This window comes from Sebastes fasciatus, chromosome 20 (assembly GCF_043250625.1).
Source record: "Sebastes fasciatus isolate fSebFas1 chromosome 20, fSebFas1.pri, whole genome shotgun sequence".
Lineage (NCBI taxonomy): Eukaryota > Metazoa > Chordata > Actinopteri > Perciformes > Sebastidae > Sebastes > Sebastes fasciatus.
Genome location: NC_133814.1, coordinates 6420292 through 6442180, shown reverse-complemented (window position 1 = coordinate 6442180; position 21889 = coordinate 6420292). Strand labels below are relative to the sequence as shown.

At 41.4% G+C, this 21889-nt stretch overlaps 3 protein-coding genes across 4 annotated transcripts in view; 1 reads left to right on the top strand and 2 right to left on the bottom strand.

Annotated features, from left to right (window-relative positions):
- The window catches only part of snx29 (sorting nexin 29), a 175471-nt gene extending 160694 nt beyond the window's left edge, over window positions 1-14777 (bottom strand). For both annotated transcript variants that reach the window (XR_012591971.1, XM_074620629.1), the window contains exons 1-11: window positions 14347-14777; window positions 10319-10383; window positions 9598-9650; window positions 8884-9008; window positions 7282-7462; window positions 6980-7050; window positions 5974-6234; window positions 4380-4782; window positions 3208-3320; window positions 2830-2926; window positions 2628-2710 (exon numbers count right to left, since the gene is read on the bottom strand). Coding sequence is in view for 1 of the 2 variants with exons in the window: in XM_074620629.1 (XP_074476730.1) it covers window positions 2628-2710; window positions 2830-2926; window positions 3208-3320; window positions 4380-4782; window positions 5974-6234; window positions 6980-7050; window positions 7282-7462; window positions 8884-9008; window positions 9598-9650; window positions 10319-10383; window positions 14347-14353 (1459 nt within the window). In the remaining variant the exon portion in view is untranslated. The remainder of the gene's footprint in view (window positions 1-2627; window positions 2711-2829; window positions 2927-3207; window positions 3321-4379; window positions 4783-5973; window positions 6235-6979; window positions 7051-7281; window positions 7463-8883; window positions 9009-9597; window positions 9651-10318; window positions 10384-14346) is intronic.
- The window catches only part of phf5a (PHD finger protein 5A), a 373616-nt gene that overhangs the window by 53418 nt on the left and 298309 nt on the right, over window positions 1-21889 (top strand). The window lies entirely within an intron of this gene.
- On the bottom strand, window positions 17925-20297 carry LOC141758869 (transmembrane protein 238-like). The gene has a single exon (XM_074620636.1). It carries the CDS (start codon window positions 20087-20089, stop codon window positions 19592-19594), a length of 498 nt encoding a protein of 165 aa, XP_074476737.1. The 5' UTR covers window positions 20090-20297; the 3' UTR covers window positions 17925-19591.

Genomic DNA, 21889 nt, shown 5'->3' with positions numbered 1-21889 from the left:
GCAATATTTCTGTTATGGCTGCGTTGCATTCTGGTCTACTGAGCTGACAGCAGGCGTGGAAACTGGTATCTCTGCCTCTGTCGAGCTGGGTTTCTCTCTGTGAGACTGTTTCGTGTCAGTGAGTCTGGAGAGGAGCTCTTTGATTCGGACACAAAAACCTGACGTCACAGAACTTTTAACGGACTGTGGTTCTGCTGTTTTACATCTTTCAACGTCCTCGTGGATCTCCGTATCTTGAGGACCATTTTCTCTCTGTGACCCCCGTGACCACCTCTTACCGAGGGCTAATAGATTGGAAGACGGCTCAATCCCGGCGCTTACAGGCAGCTCCGCTCACCTTTTCTCCCCTGGCTCTCTGTCGCTTGCTCTCTCCCCCTCACACACATTCACACACACACAGAATTCAAGGAATCAAATAGCATCAGTGGTCTGATGAGCTCCAGGGCGCCAAGCAGAACCAGGCAAGAGGAAAAACCTGCGTGTGCTGTGAGACGCATTAAAGTGCTCATCACGTGTGTTTAATCCACATCTGAAAATCACATAGCTGATGTAAATGGCAAGCATTCACACACTTTGTGTCACACTCTCCCAATTTTTCTCTCGAGCATAATCCTTTGAGGGGAGCAGACGGCGTCTACACCGGCCCAACAGTGCCACCTGGTGGATCATTTGCTATTATGGAAATATTATGGAACTGAACAATGTTTTGGACTTCACTCGTAGAAATTAGATCAATTTAACCGGACAGAAAAAAACAACAAGGTTTGAAATACCAATCAGCAGAGTCTGATTTAATTTGCTGCAGACGACAGCTGGTGGGGAAATTTCCAGACAAAGACATGTCAGGACTTCTAAAGGATTCATTATCATCACAAACTACTGGGGAATACACTCGGAGATTAGATTGTCTTCTGGTAAAACCTCATGAGGAACTGGTGATTCAACAATCACATTTTTGTTGTCATAACAAATAAAAATCATTTTTACATTTGATTTAATTTATCCTCGGCGCTGCAAAGAGACTTCACTATAAGGCCCTCCGCTTATATCCAGTTTCTGTTCACTGATGTGGCCGCTTGCTCTACAAAATGAGTGCGGTCCATAAAGAATGTAGTTTCAAGCGGGTCCGTCAAAGTTAACGCGATAATAACGCATCAGTTTGCCATGTTATGATTTCAGAATATTGTTCTGGACAATATCTGTCATTTTTTGTGTTATTAATTGATTTCCCATAATAAATATATACATACATTTTCATAAAGCAGCATATTTGCCCACTCCCATTTTAATAAGAGTATTAAATACTTGACAAATCTCCTTTAAGGTACATTTTGAACAGATAAAATATGTGAGATTAAACGCGATTAAATATTTTAATCGATTGACAGCCCTAGTTTCAAGCATCTTTAATTTACATTTCTGGCAATTTTATGCTCATATGAAGCTTAAACCTAAGTCTGTTTTACTTGTTTTGAGGAGCTGTAGTGGCTCGATTTTTATACTAACTTCAAGAAAACTTTTTTCTTTTTAATTTCACTATGTGCAGCAGTGCACGACTGATAAAACCTCAAGAGGAACTGGCTATTGACTATCCGGTTCCTCTTGAGGTTTTAACAGACGACAATCTGATCTTGGAGTTAGTGGTTGCAACAAATCCTTTAGCTCTTAAGGCTTCAGTAGGCAGAAAGTTTTTGGCATCACTGGGCAATACATTATAACCTTTCAGCATATTGTAACTCAAGTGTTCTGAGAGATAACTAGACTTCTGAACCTCCTCATGGCTCTGTTTTCAGGCTTTAAAAAATCTAAACCATGACGCGAGACTTTGACCAATCACAGGTCATTTCAGAGAGAGAGCGTTCCTATTGGCTGTGCTCCGGCTGGTGGGCGGTGCTTGGTATTTCCTCAACTTATCTCAACATGGCAGCCAGGTCACAAACGTTCTCATTTTACAGCTAAACAGTACACTACAAGATGTTTCTGAGAACATTTGAGGAGAGAAATAGGCATTACAGTAACAGAATATTGATTCATATTTGATCAGCGCTGCCTAGTTTGACCGTTTGATCGGAGTTTGCGAGTGATTGACAGCTGCTCAGAGACTCCACATCAGCTCTGATTGGTTGTTTTCCTCCGGTCTGTGAAATCTTGCAGATACCATTAGGAGCACCGGAGGACACCGGAGGACACCGGGGGACACCGGGGGACACCGGGGGACACGGAAGGAAATGATTTTGTTCAGATTACCTGTCTCATGCACTACTGTCAGGATATAGTGTCCGTTTTATGAAAATAACTTTTTATAAATCATATTTGCTCCAATTCTACCCACTGCAGCTTTAACTGCATAATTCCTCCTGACCGGTCTTTGTTTGGAAATTGCACCACAGCTGTTATCCATAAGAACTGCAATCCACCTTGCAGGTGAGCATGTTCAAACCCTGCAGTTGCAATGAGTGAAGCACTGTGCAGACACACTGTTCGGTTGTCTTGGTGCTAACTCACATGTGGCTTAAAATGATGACTCACAGCACAAAACCGGTGTGAGAACAAACCCGGCTAGAAGAGCAGGAGAGAGAGTGAGAGACAGTAAGAGGCAGACAGGTGGAAAAGGGAGAAACACTCACCCACTGTCATGGACTCTGGCAGACCAGATGTTGGCAGCACACTGGAGAGTGGAACAGACTGCGTCGGCGGACTGGACTCCATACTGAAACACATTTTTATTTTAGTGAAGAAAGCTGCAGCACAAAAGCACACTTTACAAGACTTGCCAGTTTAAATCCTGTAACTAAAACTAATGAAGTCCCGCCTGAAACGATAGCTTACTTGAATGTTAGCAGCGACCTGCTGCTCTCACAGTTTCCCACCGGTCCTGTTGACTCACAATGAGCAGGAAATGCGGCCGTGTCCTCCACAGAGCTCACTGAAACAAAGTAGAAGTGAAAGTGAAGGTGCAGACTAACAGAGAAAGTACCGAGATTTCATCTGGTAGACATCTGAGCTCTATGCCGAAGCCACATGCAGCAGTTGTCAGCAGTAAGAACAGTCAAACAAACATAACAGAATCTTAAACAGGAGTCTAATATTATACTGATCTGAGAACGACATGAAGTGTATTTTAATATCTTCTATCTTCCTTGAAGGGGCAGGATTCTGAATAAAGTGTGCAGCTTTTGTTTAGGTGTTTTTTTAGGACTACAGTACCTGGCTGATGGTCTGAAGGGTTAAGAGGGATGAGAATGTCCGAGCTGCTGTTTTCAGTCATCACCTGTAGAGGGCTCCACGTGGAAACGCTGGACAGGCTGCCAACCACCACTCTAAAACAAAATTAACAATTTGAACCTCAGTCAGTTTGTCTGTGGCTTTTCACAGAGCAATAAGTACTTTTCACGCCCATTCATAGGTCAGTTGTGAATGTTTTCGATGATTTCTATGCAGTTTTATGATTGTTTATTCGCAACGGACACCAGAGACAATGATATTCTCAGAAAGTGAAAGTGAATCTAAAAATATGTGGTCATGTCTTTGTGTTCATGTTTGACTGAGTTATGACTCCAAGAATTAGCTTCAGTACATTAATTGCCTCTATGAGCTGTGTGTCACAGCCACTGCTGCTGCGGGCAAATCAGTGGGCCAAACTACAGTAACCAAATTCCCAGCATGCACCTGTCCCTTTCACTTCACACAGCAACTTTGCCTCAGGTATGCCCACAGTATGAAAACCTCTGGTCTCTCTTGTGTTATGAATCCGACTGTCAAAGTTAACGCAATAATAACGCATTAATGCAAATTAGTTTTAACGCCACTAATTTCTTTAAAGCATTAACGCAACTTGCAATTTTTTTTTTTAAAGCTAGAGTTAAGACACTTGCACCATATGAAACTAAGGAACCCATTAGCACCAACCATGTTTAATCGATTGACAGCCCCGGTTATGAATAGATGTCCGGACCAGAGTAAGACTTTTTTTTTTTTTATGTTTGCTCTTCGCTCAGATTTTTCAGGATTTTAGTGGTTTTCGGGGGTAACTTTATTGAACTACTGTGTATTGGAAAATGAAGTCTACATTATTGGCTTCCACCATCCACTTTTTTAAAATGTTGGTTGATTTTGTGTTTCTGCAGGCTGTGTATGCATTTGTTTTCTGATTAAAAAACACTTATTTTCTCCAAGAGGAAACTGACTTTTGGATCCTACTAATCACAGCCGCTCATAATTCGAGAACTCAACATTTCATTTCACATGCACTTAATGAACCTCCAAGTGTATTTTGCCCCGAGTCCACGCTACTTTCTGTCAGAATAAATACAAAATTGTGAAATATTTCTCTCTATACTTTTTATAACCCGACATTCAACTGAAGTCATCCGACTCACTGATCAGAGCTGCTTCTCCTCTCCTCGTCCTGGCTTTGTGCTCTGGGTTTGTACATCTCCTCCTCTTCGTCCTCCTCCTCGTTGTCTATGCTCTTACTGTCAGGCAGAGGAGGTGTAGCGGGTGGAGTACGAGAGGGATGGGGGGACCCCACCCAGCTGATTATGCCCGGCTCGTCCACGCCGTTCTGGGCCGGCGACTCGGAGAAGACCGGCTCTAAAGGATCTATGCCTTCCTCCACGCTGCTCTGAGCGGGAGCAGTGTGGCTCTTCCTCATCGCGCCCATCTTCTGGGAGTCCTCCTCTCCCTCCTCCTCATCCTCCGCTCCTCCGTCCAGATCGTCATCAAAGGAAATGATGTTGGTGATCTTCTTTTTCCTCCGGCGCTCTTTCCTCAGTCCTGAGTCTGGGAGGGAAAAGATGAAAAAGAAGTGAACAAAAACCTCCAATTTCAACCTTGAATAAAATTAAACTTAAATCAATTCAGCACTTTTCACCTGTCTAGACGAGCTGCCTCCAAATGTTCACACAGCAAAGTTTAGTACTGGTGACATCAGCATCTTAAGTTTATTTCAATTAAGTCTGTGGTTCAACTCTCTCTTCCTTTTCAGAGCCAAAAGGCCTGGCAGTGCATTAGCGAGACTTCTACCAGCGAATAATCTGAATGGGTTCCCACCTTGAAGAGCTGGCACACATCTGAGAATTTACATTCACTGCAGTGGAAAGTTTTCGCATCACACAGTTGAAATTTAAAAGCTTGTTCATCGCACTGAGCAGAACATAAGGAGAGAAAACGGTGCAAGTTCTCCCCGGAGGGATGGACCGGGGCAGACAGCTAAATGAGGTCAAACCAGGAGCCGACACTGGAAGTTTATTCATTTCATGGGGGATTTCATCACTCTGCTGCAGACGCCTTGCGTTTGCATCCACTAGATTTGTTCTACCAGTGCATTCATTATACATGCTCCAACTGAACCATATGCTGTTTCACTGCTTGTGCTGGTTCTGTGATGCTTTTTGTGACACTATTTCTAGGAGTAAATATACAGCATGCTGCAGAACGATTTCATGTTAGAGCCAGAGGACCATGGTGTACTGTATTCAAGGGGTGGACAAATCAACAAAAACACCTTACAATACAGTGAAATATTCCCAAAAGTAGATCGCAAAGTTTTGAGGAAGTGTTTGATTTTTGCAGCTGGTGTATAAATTACAAAAACTGCAAAATGATGAGGTTAAAAAATGATGCTACTTTGTATTTCTTGCACGGCTATTGTATTGTATTATGAATGAAGTCTATATTAAAAATGACTTATTATGCTTTTGTGCTTTTACCCTTTCCTTTAGTGTGTTAAACTTGAAGTCCCACCTTTTCTTCCGTTAACGTGGTGATGTCACAATGTAACACATTTGCATAATACCTGCCTTGCAGGAGCTCAAACAGAGCAGTTCAGACAGAGGGTGAAAAGAGGTGCTGTAGCACAGCTGGTATGAGAAAAATAAAGTGGTTTTTTTTTTAATGAAAGCATGTAAACATGTTCTAATAGAAACCCAAAATATGCATAATAAGTCCTCTTTAAATATTGCTGTTTCCTACCAGCAGAGCTGCTGCGTGGCAGGACAGGTAGCGGATCTGAGGCCCCGTCCACTCTGGGGGTGAAGCCGGGCACCACAGCCGTGGCGGTGCTGATCTCTCGCAGCAGGCTGCTGACCCCCTGGGTCGACTCTTTCCACAGGCTGCCGATGCCCTGCGTGGACTCCTTGAGGAGGTGGGTCACCGAGGAGCCCCCTGCTCGCGTCACCCCTCCGTTCAGGTCAGTGTTGTCGATGTTGATGGCGAACAAGATGGAGTTCAAACCTGAACAGCATAGCAGAAAGAGAGAGGCCGAATGAAATTCATTACAGATTCGTCTAGTTAAATCAAATAAAGCTTTTGAACTTCTGCAAAGTGCTTTGTAAGCTTTTCTGGGCACACACAGATAGAGTGGGCAACCTGAGACGAACTCAGGCTATCTGCCTGTGTATGAACAGAGAGGAAAAAGCTCTGGCATAAGATCAGTGGTTTATATTCTTAATATTTGATAGTTTGTGCTCATCTGAGTTGCACTCATCAATAGTTCAACAGGAAGAGCACATCCATTAACAGTAATAGGGTCAGGACTTCAATTCCCACCACATCCAGTCATGCTAAACACGTAAAGTGCAAAGTCACTGTTTTTACAGAAGCTCCGTTTGTGTGAAGCATATTTAAAATTCAATGAGATTGAAAGCGAGGCTGTAAAGCTCATTACACACCAGATGATACAATATTTCAATAGATAAAACATGAGGACACAATTTTGCTGTTTTTAGATCCTTACCACTAATGGGGCAAAAAAATATAGCCTGGCCTGAGGGTAGCACCAGAGGAAAGGTTGTGACTCAAAAGGACATTTTAGCTGTGCTTTACTGCTATCTTTAGCATACTAACATGTTAATATACTAACTGCAACACGTTATCATGCTAACTGAAAACATTTTAGCATACAAAAGATACCATATTATGCTATTGAATATTAGTATTAGTACCTGCAATTGCCTGCAACATTAAAACACAGCCTCACCTGCAGCCATGGTGGGAAGCATACTTGTTCTCTCTTCATCGAGAATAAAAGCCCAGTCTTCATAGTAAGTTCTAAAAAAACAGAAAAGGAAGGTCAAGTAACATATCTAATCAAGACAAAGAGAGGAAAGCCCTGCACACCTGAGGAAATACCAGCAGTACAGAGCGGAACTGTGGAGATGAATGGATTCGGAAGTGTCAGTATAACTTAACCCTAACCCTCTAATATTAAAAAAAAAGAAATCATACATAAACCACACACACACACACACAGACACACAGACACACAGACACTGTACTAACCCCAGGCGTGGGCGGTCAGCCAGCAGTGTGTGCAGGTAGCGCTCCAGCGAGTGCTCGTTGAGGGCACAGCGCAGCCAGGCACGACCCCGGCCCAGCTCGGAGGAGATGTGACGTAGGGAGTAGAAACGCTGGAGCTCGTGGCGGTTCAGATGCTCCTTGACATAGAACCAGAAAGTCAACTCTGAGGAGAGACGAAGGAAGAGGAAAAGAGACAAAGAAGGAGAGAATCAGTTCTATCTCATTTGTGGAAAATTAAGGCTGCTATTTATGGCTTTGTCAGAGGGATGGGCTTCATTAGGGAGCTCAAAATCCACGAGTTCAGCCACAATCCTTTCTTCTAATTGACTGTGAAATACAAGAAAACCTCAGATATGCTAATGGTTATGACGGTAATCCATTACAGAAGTCATGCATTTCCGTCCATACTCCATCTGGAAATAATATGGTTGAAAATAGTTTGCTAAAGGCAGTGGATAAATGGTTGAAATAGTTAGATAACAGTAATGGATAAATGGTTGAAATAGTTTGCTAAAAGAGATGGATAAATGGTTGAAATGATTAGCTAAATAAAAGTAATGGATAAATGGTTGAAATTGTTGAAAAATGTTAAAAATCTTATCATGATGGGTGGCATCAATGAAGGGGTGCTTGAGTATCTTAACAAAAAATGGTTGTGAACCACTGCCATAAAGCACAAATCTCAGCAGCAAACAAGTAAAAACAACATGAGACTTCTTCAGTAGGATAAAGACAGTTGGAAGCTCCTTTCTTGCAAAACATCTCAACTAAAATGTCAAATAAAAGGGTGGCTGTAATAAAGGAAAATGCAGCTTTCTTCTTCAGGGTGCAGTGAAAGGTAAAGGAGGAGAATCCTGAAAATAAGACAAAAGAAGGAGGAAAAAGAGGGTGTTTTCCAGAATGTATGGCCGTATCACATACTGTATATTATCTATCTGCACTTTCCAACACTTTAACTACATAGACATCATATTAAATTGACTGAAATATTCAGACCAAGTTGTTTTTTTTATGGCTGCCCCATAACATCAACTGTAAATATCCCAGATGTCTTCTGCATTTTTGTACATTTCATCTCCCCGTACTTCAGCATGCCATCGGCTGTTTGGCATCTTTGGGATCTTGACTGGAATTTGTAACAAACGTCTGTTGGGTTTATGCATTTATAACGACAGCATGTGCTTTTTAGGAGTGCAAAGCCACAGCAGGTGTGCTGCCCACCACAAACTGAGACAGAGAGACAAAGGTTTAAAGACAGACAGGTTGAGCACAACAAAGAGAGTGGGAAAAAGGGAAGCCATTTTGAACTGTTGCCTATCTGTAGTCTAACCATCTGCTCTCACAGGCGGGTTGTGCGAGTGTGTATGTGGTCATCCTGCAGCTCGGAGCTTCCCACTGACCAACGTCCTCTCACCCTCCATGACTTCAAAAATAACAAGCCAAGCTACCCTGTTGCAAAGGTTTTCATTCTGCAGCGCTGCTTTTTTTCCAAGGTAAAGGCTGGAGGTTAAAGTTAAGTTGGGACCTCGATTTTCAACTTTAGACCCGGGTTTAACAGACCGTGCAGCCAGTTAAGAATCGTACCTGCTTCAGTCTTGGTGCTGAAGCCCGCAGCCTGCTTTAGAGCAGCGGCGGTGAGGGCCAGACCTCGGCTCTTCCTCAGGCCGTGCTGCAGCACCGCTTCAAACTGGGCACACAGGCAGATCACCCTGCAGAGACAAAGACAAGTCACTGGACCATGTGCACCCTTTGACACCCTTGTTTTTTATGCCACTTGAATTTGTAGCTGCACTTTAAACCCCGCTAGAAGTCCCATTATTTATAGTTTCAGATGAAAAGATGAAAGACCACCTCTAAGTTACAAACAGTCCACAGCCAAGTTTTTTGAATCCACTAAGAGATACTTTATCAACACGGCAGAAAATGGTAATTTATGTTGAATAAAAACTGTAGCTATAACCTCAAAATTAGATCTGAGCAGCACAGGATATGAACTTTTGATAAAATATTTCTCTCCAATGGTATTAAGCTCTGATGGAACAAAGTCGGTACATCATTTTTCATACACATTTTTCCTTTTCGTCATAAAAACGTTCTTATTGCTCAGATACGATGGAAATTATTGTAACGCTCTCAAACCAAAAAAATACGGTTATTTAGTTCATTGTAGCAAAGAAATCAATCCTCGAGCTGTAAGATACTGGAGAATAAAAACGCTAACCAAACAGCCTCTTGGGTGCTAAATAAACACAGATGTATAACGAAAAGAATTTCTCTGCAACAGGCAGCTTCTCTTACCTGCTGTCTGAGTCTGTGGCAATCTCCTTTCTTCCTCCAAAGCGGATTTGGCACTGAAACGATATGAAGGGAATGATAATAGCTGCCTATGAGATACTTCTTTCTTTAGTGTTTGCCTGCTAGATTCAATCTTTGCTCGAGCACACAGTGAGCACATTTCTGAGATTTCAAGAGGCCTAAATCGCCACAGATCTAGTAGAAGTCTTTTGCTGATGACCAGTAGCTGGTAAGTTTGGAGTGAAGTCTGCATTGACACATCATGAGGAGCTTCTATTAGGAAACTATATGGCTCTTCCTTGTATCCTTTTTTACTCTTTCAGCATTGATCTCAGTTGTGATTTTCATTTCCTGTCAAAAACCGGAATTGAATATAGTATTCAATTCCGGTTTTGGTGTCAATGCAGACTTCACACAAAAATGTCTGCCTACTGAAGCCTTAATCAAATCAAAGATCAAAGATCAACTTGTAAAAGTTGTAAAACATGCTCAGTATTACCTCCTCCAGTGTGTTTTTGGTACACAGTAGATAAAGGAACTAAACGGTATTTTCCGACACCACAAACCAATGTTAAATCATTTCCTTGTTCCAGTGAAAGGCATTATTCCCAACACTACATACTTTTAAGGCGAGGTGATTTCACACACACAACCGAGCAGATTTTGGAATAAAGTTTGGTACCATGTCGTCTCCCGGCACATACACAGATAACAGGTGACTCACCTGTTTGACAGCATCCAGCAGCCTCTCCAGGAGGTGCTGTCTCTTGGTATCACTCTGCTGAGTGCCTGCAGACGAACAGACAAAACAAAGGAAATGACCCTAATTCAGTTTGATGATGGATTAAGAAAATCAATTACCCAGTCACTGCCTCTTCCTGTATTAATTATGCATGAGAAGAGGAAATGAACTGCTGAAGAAAAAGTCAGTATAAAACAGTTTGTTTACAATGGAGGAATCCTTTTTATGAATTACTACAGCATGCAAAACCCCTCAACTGTATTACAACCCAACAAACAAACACATAGAATGAGATAAAACAAAATCACTACTACAAGAACTTTGTCTGCAACATTCAACAGCGAGTTCATAGTGAGAATTAAAGGTGCTATTGATAACATTGATAACATCCAGCCACTAGATGTCGCATTTTTCCCTCCCTGTTCCATTGCCTTTACTTCACAACAAGTCGTTGCCAGGCACTTACCGTCAATCTCAGCCATTTTCCGTTTTTTTCAACACTAACTGATGACCCAGAGCACCTTTCTATAAGCTATGTGGATGTATTATTTTTAAAAATATGTATTTGTCTACATAAAAATGTTATCAATAAGACCTTTAAAGTTAAAGGCCACCTAGTAGCGCTATGGAGCAATATCTCCACGGCTCCATAGGGTACCTTTAATATTCACTTATTGTTATTGCTCTGCGTGCTTTTAAACTATTTCAGTTACTGTTTTGATTTAATCTCATTGTTTCTAGGGTGACTATTTTTGGTGCCTTCAAATAAATCTTGTGAGTTTGTGTTTACAACATGGGAAGTCGTGTACACGATACTCGTGGCGTTCAAGTGGTTAAGTCGTGAAGAACACCGCTGCTAAGTAACAGCAATAATAACGTTACTGTTGGCGTCTAGAAGCCACACAGGCTAACAATTTAGCAAGCTAGCAAGTGGGTAACATAATGCAGTAAATGCAAAGGCATAAAGACAGAGCAAAAAGATGAGGCAGTTTGAAATATCAACATTTTCCTCAGAGATATTATAAAATTACCAAGAAAAACAATAAACGACTAAAATCACAATATATGAACTTATTATGCATTGAAAAATGAACGTCCATGGCCTCCGCCATTTCTGACAACGTCAACAAACGCGTCACAACTCATGAACTTGAAGCTTTCAGAAACTTTCCATTTACGAGATCGTGAATACGACATGAGGGGGGCGTTCATAAGGACTCTTCTTGTGAACACGGTAAACCCAACCCCCTTTGAAGGCACTAGGGATGTCAGTTATTAACTGTTTAACCGTTAACCGACATTAAGCATTTTAACCGATTAACACTATCGGTTAAAACGGTTAAAAGAAATGTTAATAATTAATTAAAAAGCTGAGAAAAACTCGTCACTCGTCTGAGCCGGCGTTACAGATACAGGAAGTCGGCTCTCGTCTATAGCCTCTCTTGAGCGGAGGAGTTGTAGCCTAGTAGCATTTATTCACCGACAAATAAACTGTACACACACTGTCTGCTACACCTACGTTCACAGCTATAACGCCACCGACAACACACACACACGGTCTGTCGGAAACCCGCTGAAGTTACGCCGCGCTGACAGACCGTATGTGTGTGACTATGGTGAGCACAAAGCTACCAGCAAAGCTACAGATGCTAACGTAGCACAAACACACACACTGTTTGTCGGACAATCGCTATCGTTAATCCGCGCAGACAGAGTGTCGTTATGCCGGACAGACACGCAGCTGACAACCTGCTAAACTAAACTAAATGTGCGGTGGAGACTTTTACTGGGAAAGTGTCCGACACTACACAAATCTTGTCGGGTAACGGTTAATAATCGCTTAAAGAGGGTTGGTTAACGGTTAAGAACAATTTTCAAAATTAGCATTCCTTGAGGGCACCAATTGTTACAATAGTTGTATAGTACCCTTCTACAATGAGTTTGTTACACAGTTACAATTACAGCTGAAACATTATTTGATTGAACGACGTACAGAACATTTATCTGAAACAATTTTCATAATTTTGTGTCAATTTTTTAAGCAAAAGCCCATTCTCTGGTTCCAGCTTCTCCAATGTGAAGATGTGCTGCTTTTCTCTGTTTTATATTATCATAAATTGGGTGTTGAACTGTGGGTCAGATAAAACAAAACTTGAAGGCATCACTTTAGCCTCTGAGGAAACAGCGATGGATATTTTTCACCCTTTTCTGACATTTTATTGACTAAACAAACGATTGAAAAAGATAATATTCGTAATTGCAGTGACACAATGTGTGGAATTGTTATTGTTCCAGCATTTCTGTGATTGAAATTGACATCTTTGTATATTGTTATAAATATTTACCAGGTGTTTTGCCAGTTCTACCTCAACCTTCTACAAGCTGCCAAACCACTGGACCAGCTCTGGGCCACGCTGCTTTGCTAAAAGGGCACCTCGACAGTTGAAGAGGGATGGAAGCTGGGGACAGTCCCTCCACCCACATGTTTCCATGAGATTCAGACTTGCAAATTGTATGGAATTAAATAACGTATTTACAGAGTAAGTTATGTGTATTTGCAAATCGCCCTGTATTTTTGTGGATGTGACTTTACACAACACAAACACAAAAAGACGTTTGTCGGTCGTGAAATATTTGCAGATCATGGTACATATTTGTGAAATGTCTTCTGTGGATTACAACTATTATCTACAGATCTGCTGCGGTACCAATCGGACAAAATTCTGTAAACAAACAGGAGGTAAGTTATAAATGTCATGTGGCCCATAAATCCACAGGAAGCGATCATCTGCAAATGCGCAAATATCATTCCACGTGTAGAAATAGATGCATAAATGCGTAGATATCACTTTACATGTAAACCTTAAAATACGTATTTACAGAGTAAGTTATGCGTATTTGCAAATCGCCCTGTATTTTGTGTGGATGTGACTTTACACAACACAAATACATGTTTGTGGATAGTGAAATATTTGGAAATCATGGTACACATTTGTGGAATGTCTTCTGTGGATTACAACTAATAAAGTCCAATACAAACTCCCATAAACTTGTCTTAAAGGTCCCATATTATGCTCCATTTCAGGTTCATACTTGTATTTTATGTTTCTACTAGAACATGTTAACATGCTGTAATGTTAAAAAAAAACTTTTTTTTTCTCATACTGTCAGCCTGAATATGCCTGTATTCACCCTCTGTCTGAAACGCTCCGTTTAGGCGCATTTTGACGGAATTGCAACAGAATTGCATTGCTAAGCAACAGCTTGGGTCCATGTGTACTTCCTGTCAGCTGATGCCATTCACATACACTGCAACCAGGAATAAACTGGGTCACATTTTGGAATGTTAGCGTTTAAATTTGTGTAAAGGGTCTAAATATTGTATATTCGTGACATCACAAATGGGCAGAAATCCTGACAGCTTGTTTCAAATGCAGAGTTTCTGAATACGGGCTGTGTGTATTTCCCTATGGATTGAGTGTTTCGATACTTTCATAGTATTATAAAGGACTTAAGCCTGCTTTATAATAAAAAAAACATGAAAATCTCACATTTCTATAATACGGGACCTTTAACCACACTTCTCTAACCTCAATGCTACTTCTAGCCTCAATAGTAACTGCTTCTCATGTTAACTTGAAAACAAAAGTGTTTTCCAGGTGTGCACAGTGACCCTGAACAGTATTCTGTGGTGGTGCAGTCAGTCATGCATGGGACACATTCACACAAAGAGCAGTTTCAACTTTACAGCCTACAGAGTGCATTTGTATAGTGTTGAATTGCTTTTGTTTTCACTTTCCTCTATTATCACCCTGGTTTGACAGACCAGGAAGGCCGTTTTGCTGTGTGTTAACATTGGGGAAGTAACTTTTAAATTAATAAGTCAGCAGAAATCCCAAACTCACTGTGTGAACACAGAGTATAGGGTAGAGGGTTAGAGGGTACTAACAAGTTAACTGAATGTCCTCTTGCATGAGAAGCTTTTGAGACAATGACACAACAAAACTCACCGTTCATTCTGACAGCCACACTCCGGTAGCACTGACATCCAAGCTAGAACAGTTCACCACCGATATGACAGCTTTATATCATAAGAGAGCTACTAGCGTCGCACCGGCAACATGCTGCCTCTGTTGGCCGAGCTGGACACACCCAACCGCGGCGTGAGGACTGATGCTCAGGCGGTGAACAGGGAGGCCTGCCGGGGAGCCGCCGGGGATGTGAGTCTACCACAGGAAGACATGGAGGAGTTGGACGAAGCCTAATGAGCACATAAACTGTGCTGAGCACACGCCGGAGTGTAGTTTAGGAGCCGTGAAAGCTCTCGTCTGCAGCGTGGTGGTCTGTTTAGTGAGAGGAGTGAAGTGTTTTAGGTTAGAGGTCCTGGTGGCAGCGAGAGAAAACAGAAACAGACTGACTGAGCAGTATCAAGGTCACATGACACAACACACAGCTGTCATATGACAGGAGAGCCCTACTGGGAGTTGTAGTTTTTTTGTAAAACGGTTGTAGAACTACAAAAGTAAGCTTTTAAATGCAGAAATGTGATTTAAAAAATATATATATAATAATTAACCCTTAAAGGTCCCATATTATGCTCATTTTCAGGTTCATACTTGTATTTTGTGTTTCTACTAGAACATGTTTACATGCTTTAATGTTCAAAAAACACTTTATTTTTCTCATACCAGCTGTGCCTCAGCTCCTCTATTCACCCTCTGTCTGAAACGCTCTTTTTGAGCTCCTGCAAGGCAGGTATTATGCAAATGTGTTACATAGTGACATCACCTCGTTAACGGAAGAAAAGGTGGGACTTCGAGCAAGGTGTTTCAGGCAGTTCAGGAGCAGTGTTTCTGTGGGGGAGAGTAACTCCCTTTGGTGTGGACTTTAACACACTAAAGGAAAGGGTAAAAGCACAAAAGCATAATAAGTACTTTTAATATAGACTTCATTCATAATACAATAAAATAGCCGTGCAAGAAATACAAAGTAGCATAATTTTTTTAACCTCATCATTCTGCAGTTTTTGTAATTTATACACCAGCTGCAAAAATCAAACATTTCCTCGAAACTTTGCGATCTACTTTTGGAATATTTCACTGTATTGTAAGGTGTTTTTTGTTATTTTGTCCACCCCTTGAATACAGTACACCATGGTCCTCTGGCTCTAACATGAAATTGTACTGACAGAAGATGGACACTTGCTGTATTTTAGTATTGCAGCATGCTGTATATTCACTCCTAGAAGAAGTGTCACAAAAGCATTCTCCTCATACTGTCAGCCTGAATATGCCTGTATTTACCCTCTGTCTGAAACGCTCCGTTTTAGTGCATTTTGACGGAATTGCAACAGAATTGCGTTGCTAGGCAACAGCTTGGGTCCATGTGTACTTCCTGTCAGCTGGTGACATTCACACTGCAACAGGAATAAACTGAGACACATTTAGAATGTTTACGTTTAAAATTGTGTCAAGGGTCTAAATATTGTATATTTGTGACATCACGAATGGGCAGAAATCCTGACAGCTCGTTTCAAATGCAGAGTTTCTGAATACGGGCTGTGTGTATTTCCCTGTGGATTGAGTGTTTTGATACTTTCACAGTATTTATATAGGACTTAAGCCTGCTTTATAATAAAAAAACATGAAAATCGCACTTTTTTATAATATGGGACCTTTAAATGACTATGTATTTCCTGGAATTTATGCAAGGTGACGCAACATTAACACATCTTAGCCTCTTTTTATTTGAAAAAGGGGAAAAAAATATGTTTTTAAGTTTTTCTTGTTTATTGCTCCTTCAATGGAACTCCTTGCAGTGTCCAGTGCAAAGGAAACAGGATAGATAGATAGATAGATAGATAGATAGATAGATAGATAGATAGATAGATAGATAGATAGATAGATAGATAGATAGATAGATAGATATAGATAGATAGATAGATAGATAGATAGATAGATAGATAGATATAGATAGATAGATAGATAGATAATTTAGTTTTACAAAAAGACTAGTTTTATAAAAACTAAATTACTCCAAAAAGAAAAGCCACCTTTTAAAAATAAAAAAAATTAAATAATGTTTTGAGATTGATTTACCTTCACAGATCCCACATTTATCAAAATAAAATAAACCCGCCCTAACTTTAACCTTCTGAAAGTGTTCCATCCAAATATTAGCTTCCTGTAGTTCAGAATATATTGTTATAATATGAAAAGACAGTAATTCCACAAGCCATCTAACACTGGCTTATAGCTTCTGACAATTTCTGAAAGACCCTCCTCAAGACTTTTCCTTCTTTCACAAACCTGAATTTACTTTTTCTGGCCAAAAGAACTCCGTAAACTTAAATTAGTTGATTGGGGCAATATGACCATGATGCACCATAAAAATAAATTATTTTGTAAAAAATCGAATCTGTATTAGTTTAACCCCAGACTTATTATTTTATTATCGGATTTATAGTTCTAAAGCACTAAAATAATACATAATGTCAGCTAATTTATATTTATAGGTTTAGCCAAAAGCCAGCATTCCCATTTGGATATTTTATATCATCACATTAATACTGCCTGCATTTGTTTTGAAGGGCCTCTACAGATTATATTATATTATAGTACTTTATATTATTATTATATTATATTGTAGAATTTTATTTTGTTAAAAAAATGTTTTATACTTTTGCTTCTGCTTTCAATATTACTCCCACTATTACTGGCACTGCTACTACCAGCAGTAGTACAAGTGCTCGCTGTGAAGACTCAGTAACAGAAAGAAAGGAGTTTAGGAGGGTGTAGCCTTTCCTAACCTGAACCCTTTGGCAACATCCCATCCAAAGAAAATATACAGTATGCTTCCTGTTGAGAGACAGACCTGTGCACTACTCCTTACTGGCCTATGCTCTAGACTTCAGACTTGTGCACTCCTGACCTCTTGTGGCTGAAATGAGTCTAACATTGTATCCCATACAAAAAAAGCTTTGGTGCAGAATCATCAGGAGAATCAGGAGAATTATCGGTCATTTATGTATATTAACATGGATTTATAGTGTAGGAAAAGCAGTTGGAATGGATGAAATATTGCAAATATACCTTCTGTTACATTCCCAAATTGGGCCAGGGGATGAGGGGAGTAACAATAAAATTCTAATTAAACCGGGGAAAAAGAATCAAGGAAACCTAGATGTAAGCAAAAATAAAGAGGGATTTCTTAATCCAATTCAAGTCATCAACCGCTGGTTATGGTTGTGCATCTGTGCCAGGAAGAGAAGAGGATTGTGGTCAGTATATACACCATCACAGGAGATGAACTGGAGCCGACATACACCTCTCTGCAGGGTGAGAAGCATGGCTATGGGGTCTCCTTCTCGATGGTGGAGTAGTTCAACTGGTGGCGTTTGAACTTTGACGATAAGTAACACACCAGGTGGCACACATCTACGTCTCCGTCCTGCAACAGGCTCCGGAAGCACTAACATCAACTTCAAGTTTAAAGGGGAGAGAGAAGTTGGGAGCAGACGACACAGGAGCACTATTATTCAGCAAATTTGTAATGGAATAACATTAAATGTACCATATTAACAACAATGAATGATTAAAAGCTTTTTATTTAGTAGAAAATAGTAAATTTTAAGAGTTATGTTCAACACATTTTTCAATAAGATATAGAGATTCAAAATGTGCTATACCAAACAGTCAAGCAGAACATCAAAGGGTCTGCCGTGAACTGTTGCTGTTGTGGACCTTTGATACAAAAAAAAATCTTTTTAGCAGCGATGTGTTGTTAGACAGCAAGATTTGTTTGAGACTTCATTATATTTAGTACATAAAGGCATTTGTTATTTTTCCACCAGAATTATACTCCGGACAGCTAAATGTGGGAAAAACTTAAATAATTCAATATTTTACAGCTTTTTTTGGTGGGTAGTCAAATATTTCTTAGGGAGGTAGTGTTGTCATGGTCCCAAACGCCTCCTGTGTAATTCTTTAAGATACAGAAGCATAGCAACATTACTTAAAGGTGCTAAATATGGGATTGCCTCTCAATGGCTCTCAACATGGCGACAGTGAGCCGGCAGGGTTGTGTCAGGTAACTCGCAAATTGCGGAAACTTGAAGAAAACATGCAAAAAATCTCGCAAGACTCGCTGTCCAACGACCTTTCCAAACCTTAACCATTTGAGGCCAAATAAGGGTCAGCCTCATCATAATAAGTGTTTCTGTGGCTCTATCTATCTGGCGTGGAGAAGAGGTCGTGTTGCTCTGGCTCTATCTATCTGGCGTGGAGAGGAAGTTGTGTTGCTCTGGCTCTATCTATCTGGCATGGAGAGGAGGTTGTGTTGCTCGGGCTCTATCTACCTGGCGTGGAGAGGAGGTTGTGTTGCTCTGGCTCTATCTATCTGGCGTGGAGAGGAGGTTGTGTTGCTCGGGCTCTATCTATCTGGCGTGGAGAGGAGGTTGTGTTGCTCGGGCTTTACCCATCTGGCGTGGAGATGAGGTCGTGTTGCTCGGGCTCTATCTGTTTGCCGACGCCAGGAAGCTGCTTGACATCCTCCTGGATCCACCTTCTCACATATGTTCACATTATACGTATTATCTTTTGTCATATGGATTGTCTATGTTGTATTTTCATTATGCTGTTACTCTGTACACACAACATCTATTGCACGTCTGTCCATCCTGGAAGGGGGATCCCTCCTCTGTTGCTCTTCCTGAGGTTTCTTCCATTTTTTTTCCCTGTTAAGTTTTTTTTTTTGGTTAAGTTTTTCCTTATCCGATAAGAGGGTCGTACTGTAAAGGACAGACTGTGTCGTATCCTATACAGATTGTAAAGCCCCCTGAGGCAAATTTGTGATTTTGGGCTATACAAAATAAAATTGACTTGACTTGACTTAATAAGTCCCTTATCATACCCTTTATTTTTCTATTTACAGTCACCACATCCCTACTCTGCAATATCTGTGAATCAACCAAACATGACTTATGATAACATGACAAAAATAGTGATAGTGGATAGTGGTTTCACAATCAGAGCCATTTGCAATTCTGTTATAGTGTGCAAAGTTTACATCTTATCAGCTAGATAAGAACATGTGGAGGTTTTCTAGACTTCAGTGTTGTCTAATCATTACAAGTGCATGATAGCAGAGCAAACACAAATTCCCTTTCGACAGAATAAACTGACAAGAAAAGGAAACAAATATAAAGATTTGAGTTCGGTGTGTCTCTGTGTCATTTACAGTCTGTGATGGGTTAGTTCATACTGACAATGTCTCTCTCACAACTTCTTTAGATGAGGAGGAGGCGAAGGTGGTGTCGTAGATAGTGGAGAGCGACACCTCTGTGCCGGTGTTTGAAGGTCTGCTGTTGCCTGTGGGGTCTTCTCTGGTGTACCTGTCGTTCTTTCTGAAAGAGTTCCTGATCCTGCTGGAGAGGCGGTCGGACACGCGCCTCACCACCTGGCTGAGTCCGCTGTTCTTCAGTTTGATCATGCCCACGTCGTCCTCCAGCTCCTCGGGCGGCACGTCGATGTTCCCGGAGTACCAGAACACCCACCAGATCAAGCTGAGGAAGATGATGATAGCCCCCGCGTAGATAAACAAATCGTGGATAACCAGCCCTCCGAACACCCCCACCATCATGATGAAGACACCGACTATGTCGTGGGCCACTGCGAACCAGAACGAGCACTTGCAGCGGCCGACTCCTCCGTAACTCCTCTCCATGACTGGATCTACCTGTACAGATGTTGACATGGTGACAGTGGAGATCCTCCAAACCAGGAGCAGTCTTTTGCCAGTGTTCGTCCAAGTGCAATCCTCATTGACTCACAACAACCTGCAGTGGTCAAAGTACAATGTATGCAGGCGGTTATCAGCAAGAACCACACCAGTTTTGTGACTCCATTGGATGATTCAAAGGAAACAGTTGCATCATCACTGACAAAAATAGTGCTTCCACTTTCCCCGCTATGGAGTCGCTTCTGTTCAAGCCCCCTGGCAGTACTGCTTGCGCCTCTGTTTCTCCTTCAGTATGGGGATCCACACCAGCCCCATCGCAACAAACATCAGCCCTATGGACAGGCAGGCCGAGGCTACGGAGCGGGGAGCTTCAGTCACCTCCAACGACCGGAGCAGGAAGATGAGACCGCCGGCGGCACACATCAGTGATCCCATCACCATCACGATGATGGGTTTGTGGAGGTGGGCCCAGCCTGGGGCCGCCGCTGCGCCCGTGTGAGGGTCCGGACACCCAGAGTCATCTGGAGATGAAGTTTCTCCGATTGGTTCCATGGTTGCGTCGCGGAACGATTGCCTGTTATCGCTTTGTTGCTCCCCTCTGAGAAGCTTTAACACATGAATAATGGAAACACCAGAACATTCATAGCTCCCTGTTGAGCTCGTCCTGTCTGCTCAGTCAGTCCCTGCTGAAATCAATGCAGCCAACTCCCAACAGTCATATGAGGGAGCTATATATCATCTCTATGACCCGACGAGAGAGTGACCACATGATGCATCACTCATCCTCCTGCCCAGTAAACCGTGGACACTGTAATTTGAGATGTCCCACCACACCCACACAACAGAGGAGGAAGGGCTGGGATGAATACACAAGACCCAGCCCACCTGTTCACAGCAATATCAGCACCAATGATTGGCTGGCCACTTAGTGAGTGAGCATCTTGTTGCATTACACCTCCAAAACAAATATACTGTCTCTGGAAATGTAAGGACATTCATATTTCAATGTCGCAGATCAACTCGCATGTATAATGTGTGTTTGGCATTTTTCAGGAAGTGTTGTGAAGACACAAAGCCTCATATGGGATGTAGTAGCAGGCAGCAGCTGAACAAGCCAGAGCGTAATCTCATTAACAATAGGGATGTCATCTGATACAGCTTGCAGCTATACACGCACAGCGCCGATGGCTAAATTTCCCCATGAGCAAACAGGTCTCGAGGCTAACGCACTTCAAAGTACACAACAGGTGTATGATGATCAGTAAGTATATGAAACCATATACTGTTCTATAGAGCCTGACGGTGAGACTCTTAAAATAAAGAGCTGCTGATTTGAAACCAGGTGTTTTTTAAAAACTAAAAAGAGTGTGCGCAAATAAATTCTTTAGTCACAAAAGCACAAAAAAAACATCATAATTCTGTCTGCTCATGTTCAGGAGTCATTGTGGGAGTCAAGTGTTGATTCCCATTTTGAGTAATACATTCTTGGAGGATCTACAACATACTGGGTGTTACTTTAAAGCTGCAGTCAGGAACTTTGAGCAAATATGATAAAACGTTATTGGTATATAATTTGTATTTGTCTATTGTATGTCTATTTCTTACCTCAAACGTTTACAGAAACATATTTTAGTGTACTGTTTAGCTGTAAAATGAGAAAAAGTTGTCTCTGGCCGATGGGCGGTGCTTAGTTTTGGCTTGACTGTTGTCAACATTGCTGCCGGGTCACAAACTTTCTAATTTTACAGCTAAACAGTACACTACAAGATGTTTCTGAAAACATTTGGAGGAGAGAAATAGTCATTACAGTAACAG